Source organism: Centruroides sculpturatus, unplaced genomic scaffold, assembly GCF_000671375.1.
Source record: "Centruroides sculpturatus isolate CEXI.00-Female unplaced genomic scaffold, Cexi_2.0 scaffold313, whole genome shotgun sequence".
Taxonomy (NCBI): domain Eukaryota; kingdom Metazoa; phylum Arthropoda; class Arachnida; order Scorpiones; family Buthidae; genus Centruroides; species Centruroides sculpturatus.
This window is the reverse complement of record NW_019384656.1, coordinates 273,813-281,842: the sequence shown is the minus strand read 5'-3', so window position 1 is coordinate 281,842 and position 8,030 is coordinate 273,813. Positions and strand designations below refer to the sequence as shown.

Below are 8,030 nucleotides of genomic sequence, written 5' to 3'. Positions count from 1 at the left end.
ATTTACACTTCAATAACTTTTTCAGAGATGCATCTGATTTCAGCAACAGATTAATTTTACAGTCTTTCGGAAAGACCAAGTTTGGTTTGGCCGCCTTTGTCCCCGTGACAATATTCTTCCCTTGAAACACACATTTATGTGAAACGCATATTTACGAAATATTTAAAATTATACATTTAATTATAATTATATATCGTTGTTTATGTTTATATTTATTTTTTTATTTAAAATATTAATACAATTTATCTTCATAAAGTTATGACGTAATTCCGTTAGTCATATTTCAAAAACATCATTTCCGTTGAGTCACTTTTACTCACCAGAGTTCGTAAAATCATGCACAGGGATTTGGAGTTGAGTTTGAGTCGCCATGTTGTTTTGTTGTTGCTAGCGGTTATATTAAGAAAACGGAGGAAATTGGACAGAGACCGGTCGAGGAAGTGCGGATATCCTTGCCGTAATCATGTATCCTGTAGGACAACGTATGTATTAATTTATAACTATCAGCTCCTTAAGGAAATGCATATCATATATACATATGACGGTTAGGCCTAACTTAATTTTTGTGATAATATATCAAGACTAAATTTGTTTTTAACTTTGTTTTTCTAACAGAACGATTTCTGTTTCTCTCGCTTCGATCAAATAGGATGTTGCTTTAAATAGAATAAAGCAATTATAGTTCAATTAGATGTTTATCCTATGTGCGTACTTTCAACCATTCATTCATTTGATGGAGCATTTTTCTAGTAATTAAATCGATCAATTATTAAATTTTACATTTTAAATCCTGATAAGTAAATTCGTGTAAGTGATGAATTTAATGTTAAAATTATATGATTCAAGAATAAAATTTTTTGCAGTTTTCATTAATAATAATAAAATAATTTCAATTTATTCAGTTTTTTGAAAGAAATAATGCATTTAATTCTGATTTTAATTTGTTAGAAAGAAAGCGTGTATTTGACTCTTAAGATAATTTATTTAATTTTTTTTCTAATGAAAAATATTTGTAATTTACTTTATAATTTTTTTAACTTTTTAACACTGAAAACAATTTACAAATCATAGGCTATTTGTAAAATAATCCATAAAATTGCTATTTGGTACTTAATTGAATAAAATATTTGGTAACAGAAACTTTTAGTAAGTCAATAGGCTAAATTTTTACATTGTGTATCTATTATTAAAGTTCTATATAAAAGTTAAAGTTATGAATAATATAATAAGTTATATAAAATAACCTGCTGTTTCTCAACCTAAATGCATTAATAGCGATTTGTGTGAGCAGTAGGTGTTCTTGGAAATAATTGTATTTTTCAATATTATTTTTAATATTAGAATGTTATGAATATATTTATAAAATCATATAAAAAACACTTTGATTTAATTAATAAAAATTTAGAACTAAACCATAATCTTTTATGTAAACAAATGGTCAATATTTTCTTAATGAGTGGGAGTTAAAGAAGGTGTCTAGAATATTAAGTAATTCTTAGGTTTTTCACTTCCAAATAAAATAATGATTTGAAGATCAAGTTTTTTTTTACTTAAATAAGTTTAACAAACAGATTTTGATATTTTAAAATAAATCATTCAATTTTAATATCAAAACATTATTTTTCAGCTTAAAAAATTTTCTCTGGCAGAATAAGCCCATTTGAAATCTTTTGTATTACATTAATAAAATAGGAGATTTTATGACTGTTCATATCCTAAATATTTTTTGATTCCTTTGATGACCTGTGTTAGATGTCTAAGACCCACAATTTATTGAATATATAACAAAATATTGATTCAGAATACAAAATTTTGTTTAAAATGGAAGGTAAGTTGTTTATATTGTTTATAAACAGTAATAAATTTGTTAATATCTTACTAACTTACCACCAAATAAAACCAAACCAAATTTTTTATTTTAATAATATAATCTATTTTGATTTATTTTTATTCTTAACATTTCTTTACTTTTCTATTCCATTTTATTTTTATCAGTTTATTCTATAAAATTATATAAGAATCCCAAACAATCTGCCATATTATATTGGGCTATATTATGGTTACATTTAGTAATTACAAAATTTTGTAATGTAGGTGATTAAATCATTAACTATTAAATATTAATTTATTTATAAATATTAAATTTATTAAAGCCAAACAATTGCCAGATTATATTAGGCTATAATCCAGCAATCATTTAGCTTTAATATATAACTGTTGGGTTTAAGTTGTTGATATTTGTATTAAGTTTACAGTAGACCCCTATAACACGGTAGATATGTTCTGTGTTATATGAATTCCGTGTTGTATGAGTCACTTAAATACATGAGCCAATCATAGCCCGGCACGTGTGCAGTTTAGGGACTACGGCTGTTTGAAAGGTTTTCTTCCATAAAATTAACCAATTGTAGACTAATTTGACTCAACATTTCCAAAACACATATAATTTCTCAGGAATAATCCATATAAACTATGCTATAAACAAAAAATTGTAGGATTATTTACTGAGTATGCATCGTTCGACAACGCCATTGCTTAAGCTTGTTTTCATTGCAGAACGGCTCATTGAATGGTGGGTGCGTGTTTTCTGATAAGTTATTTTTCTGCGAAAAATTCGCTGAACTTTAGAGCCATCATTAATAAAAATATTTTTCTGGCTGTTGAATAATAATTGTTTTTTAGTAGGTCCAGTGCTCGTTTAAACTCAACAGTTTGTGCAATATCTGCTATTGGTCCAGTTCAACCAATCCTGTCACGACACGAGTCGGTAATGACGTTTTATCATGTTATACGAGTCTCTTTTAGTGTGATATACGAACACGATCACAATTTTTTCGTCGTGTTATACAAATCTATGTTATATGAACTCATGTTATAGGGGGTCTACTGTATTACACAGTGGCAACTTAATTGTCTACCTCTAGGCAAAACTATATCTAATTATTAAATGTATCCATAATATAGCCTGATATAATCTGACAGATCATTTGGCACTAATCAAGAATCAGGTTATTCAATGTTTATATTTGTTTTTATAAGAATCATCACCAAACCAAATCAAAACAATAAAAATGTTGTAACAAATTATCTTACAATATTATAATGTTCACTATGTAAATATTCATTTGCATTAAGCAATATAGCATAGACAAATAAATACACAAATAAAGAAACTAGAGATTCAAAAATCACTGAAATGTATTTTTGAATCTTTAATCTTAGGTTTTGCAATTACAATAAATAAGATATAGGGTAAACAGTAGTTATTGGCCACTTAAGGAAATTTTTATTTAAAAATTCAATTTATTTAATGTGTTATTAAACATTTTATGTCATAACAGAAAGATTAAATCAGGAAATATTATATACTTACTGATGCATTTAATTTTTATATCGTTTTTGCTATAATCATCTAGAAATTACAAACTATAACTGTTTAATCCAAAATGTACCTTGTTTTATGAAAATGCAAAATTGTGTCGTTATTGGCCACATGTAACAACAGAAAAACCTCAGATATTTTTGCTATCTACTGACAGCAGAAACTTGTATCAATACTGCTATGCAATATTATCAGAATAGCTTTTATAGCATTTTTCTTAAAAAGTTTTATATTTGAAATGGGCAAATAACCGTACTATTTACTCTAAAACAGCAAATAATCACATTAAATATCATTAAAAAGTATTTTAAACTATAATTTATAGTAATTAACAGTAACAATTTACTAAAAAGAATGTAAAATTATTTTTTTATAGAAAAATAAACAAAATTCAGTTTAAAATTTTATCCTTAGTTTTAGTTAGAAATAGCATTTAAAGATATGTCTTCGTAAGACTAATAATTGAATTTTTTTTAATATAAAAAGAGGAATATTGTCATATTTGGATTAAGAAAAAATTTTATTAATTAATTAATATAGGCCTAGATTATCCATCTGTCATAACTAAAAAATCCTTTTTTTTAATATTTATGTTCAGTTTATTGTAATATTAAAATGTTTTATCATTTCATATAAATTATCATTAAATCCTTTGAGAGAATAATAATCACTTGAAAATTGCATAAGGAGAAAGTGCATTCTACAAAATATTACATAAACAAAATAATGTTTTCACTTTCTTCACTGCTTTTGATATGAAAGTCTTATTTACTTCTTCTGCAGATATAATTTCTAGTAATTTAAGTATAATTTACTTTGGGTTGAATATATTTTCCATAAAGAAAAATATATTCAACCCCAAGTAAATTATACTTATCTATAAAAATCAAACATTACTGAAAATATTGATTATTGTTTTAAGTCTTGTTGAAAACCCATGCTTAAATTTAAAACAATTGTAATACCTTAATTTCTGTTAAGCATTTAGTCAATCAGTATTTGAGATACAAAGTATATTTTAATTAATTAATGTTGACAATTTAGAAAAATTTAAATAAAAACTGAAAATTGCTGATTTTTTTTAATTATTTAATTTTACATCCTATTAATGGTATTGTATTTTGCATATATTTTGGTATTACTGTGGAAAATTTAGATTCACTGTGAAAAAACAAATTTTTGTATCTTAACATGAGATTATGTAGTTTTCAGTTTTCTGGGAAGAAAACCCTCTTTTATAACATGCAGTACTTTTGTATATTTGGTTGTTAGGAATGCAGTGTGTCCAAAAGTTGGGGTCTGTTTGTATATTTTTGCACCTCATAACATGTTGAACTTGCAATCATTAAATTAATACAAAAAATGCTTTTTTTTTTTAACAGTGTTTCTTATCCTTTTTTGAGTTATGACCTCCTATAATAACCAAGAAACTTGCAACTCCATGCCATATTTGTTTAAAAAAAGAATTTTCAGTAGGGTAAAGAAAACATATTTAAAAATAAGTTTTTTAAAATATAAAATTTAATATTTAATGAAATGTTGTACTTTCATATGGGCAACCAGTTTCAAAATTTGCAGCTGAGTATTAAAGTTAATTTCATATTATCTGAGCATTCAGTCTGTTTTTGCCTTGTCTGTTCTGATATGAAAAAGTGTTGAAAACCCATTCTTTCAAAGATATGCAAAGGCAAATGGAAGTAAAACTTGAAAGGCAAGCATGGCAACATTTGGATATGACTACTAGTGATAATCACAAATAGAATATTCCAACATAGTCATATTTAAATAAATAAGTGTGGAATGTTGTAGAATACAGACATCACCAAGAATACTGAAAACGTTCATGGTGATGTGTGTATGACTGAGGCATTTAAGACATTAGCTTATATTTTTTGAGGATACAGGATTGAATCTGGGCAAGCAGATGCTCAAGAAGTTCTTGTTAATGGTCCATTATGAATATATTTGGCTCCATCTTTTACCATCTGGCCATCTGGCTAAACCTAGAGAAAATTAGGCTCTCTTAGTGCCATAAGATGAAGAGTCAAAAAAGAAAAAAAGGTGAAATTTCCTATGAAAATAATTTCAACTAAAGATACCTGCAGCAACACCTCAGAAAATACTTTGGAACTTACAGGTTGGGAATTTGGTTGTAGAATTTGTCTATTGTGAAGTTTATTAACACTAAAACAAGTTTTTAAGAAATCCAACAGATTATTTTTTGGACATAATAAACTGGCACACAAACTGGAAATATATACTAAAACAGTCACTTCATATCTAAGCGATAATTTGTTAAAAAGCGATAAAACTGTTAAAAAGATAGAACTGTTTTTCTATTCTATGCAATTTTTCCTGATGAGGGCCTCTGAAAGACGGCCGAAAATGTTTGAACATTAAAATTTTTTTGTTGTTCATTTGCTGGAATTAATACTTAGGTGTGAAGTGGTTGTTTTAGATCATTTTTTATTTTGGAATTAGATCTTTTTGGGATACTATTATCAGATTCCATTGTTAAATATTGGAACAAGAAATTTTAGAACAGCTATTTTTGAATATTTTAAAACAAAAATGATTCAAAATATATCTCTAAACACTTTTTTGGCTGCTGAAATTGGTTTTATTTGGCAAATGTTTTCAACGTAGTTTAATAGGCCATCCTCAGACTGTATGTTTCAAGAAAATGTAGCCTAAGGATGGCCTATTAAACTAGGTTGAAAACGTTTGCCAAATAAAACCAATTTCAGCAGCCAAAAAGGTGTTTAGATATATATTTTGAATTGTTCTGCTGAGGGTGATTTAGATTATTGATCAAAATTGATTCATAAAATATGTTTGAAAAAGTAATTAAAAGAAATAATGTAGAGACTCTATTTGCTGATGAGAAAATAAACTATTTAAATCACGGGTTCCCAACCTATGGGTCGCAACCCAGAAGGGGGTCGCAACAGGCTTTCTGTGGGATCGCCAACTTATAGAGTAAACTAAAAAAAATTTTCACTATAATACAATTTTTATTTTTAATGATGTCTTGAAGTTTGAATAATTTCATATATTTTTTAAAAATTAAAATAAGTGTAATCTAGGTATGCTATTCTGTCACAGTTGGTTGAAACATGTGTTGAGAGTTTAAGAAGAATAAATTAAATGTTGAGAATGACATGAGGTTGGCGTTAACAAAAACTCACCCATGACTTTTGAGGCTGGTTAATAGCATGCAATTTCAACCATCGCATTAAATTATTAAACATAATTTAAAATAAAATTATACTAAAAAAACTAATTTCGTTGTTTTTTTTAATTACCTTATTAAAAATGCCTTTTTCAATTGTATCGGGGTCGCAGGACACTTGGCTTTTATAAAAAGGGGTCACCACCCGAAAAAGGTTGGGAACCATTGATTTAAATATTTCTATTATGTGTTAATAATTAAATTTTAAGTGAAATATAATGCCTATTGATAGTAAATTTTTTAAATATTTAGTTTATTTAAGATTTTGAAATGTCATTAAGAAACATTATTGCACACGGCAATAATTTGATAATTATAATTAAAGTGGTACTTGCAAAATTTAATATGAATTTAAAATGAATTGTTACATTTGCTAAATGTGTGACATCGTTAGTGTATAGGCTTAAATAAAAAGTAACTAAATTAGATAAGAATATTTCATATGGACTTTGTTAAAAATATACAAATTTTTTATTGTTTGAACTGACTGTGAATACTATAGTTTAATTAATGAAAATCAATATATTTTAACATGGTCTAACTCATCCAAGTCTCAAAATACTAAGTTTTTTCAAACAGTAGACATGTTAGATGGCATCTATAACTCATGTCAACTGCCTATATTTTGTATTACTGCACTGCCAAGGGCAGTTGTTTTGAATATCTACTAGAACAAAATAAAGCTAACTGTTTTTACATTAATTTATGCAATGTTACTTTTTTTATTTACTGTTACAGATTCTTTGTATATTATGCTAAATCTTAAAATCGCCCTTCCATTATCATCATGTTTAGAAGAGAGAGGAAAATTTGCATATTGCTACAGACTACTATATGATTTTTACGTGTCTCTTTTTCGAGTGAATTAATTTATTTTACTGTAAATGTTACAGGTGCTTATATGTGTATTTATGCAATGATAGAAAGGCATATTCTGTGCCTGGATAAATGTTAAAGCAAATACTCTGTATAAGCTTAGAAAAAATAATCACTTTTAATTTCTTAGCTATTCAAAATTTTAATTTTAATATAAGTTAATCTGTTATAGTCTATTATTATAACCTTTCTTATTATAATACAAAAATTAAATTTTTGATAAAATATATAATTTTAAATCATTGCATTAGACAGTAAAAATATTAAGTTATACTGGAACTAGAAAGAATTAAACAAATTACAGTAGAACCTCGATTATCCGCCCTAATTGGGGACTGGGGTTGGTCGGATAATTGAAAAGTCGGATAACCGAAAAGTATGAAAAAATCCATTATTAGTGTAGTATATTATTATATCCCATGTAATTAGTATATTAGTATATCGCTATTAACCTATTTTGCGTTGAATTTTCATCGATGTTAAGCCTAACAAAAATTTTTTAAAATAATAATCGTCGCTATTGTATCGTTAAAAATTAGA

At 26.5% G+C, this 8,030-nt stretch overlaps 1 protein-coding gene across 1 annotated transcript in view; it reads left to right on the top strand.

The window, feature by feature from the left end:
• Positions 1 to 337: 337 nt before the first annotated feature.
• LOC111626441 (protein argonaute-2-like) overlaps positions 338 to 8,030 on the top strand; it is a 119,644-nt gene continuing 111,951 nt past the window's right edge. Inside the window, 1 exon segment of the mRNA XM_023369811.1 lies at positions 338 to 482. Coding sequence (XP_023225579.1) covers positions 464 to 482 — 19 coding nt within the window. The 5' untranslated portion in view covers positions 338 to 463.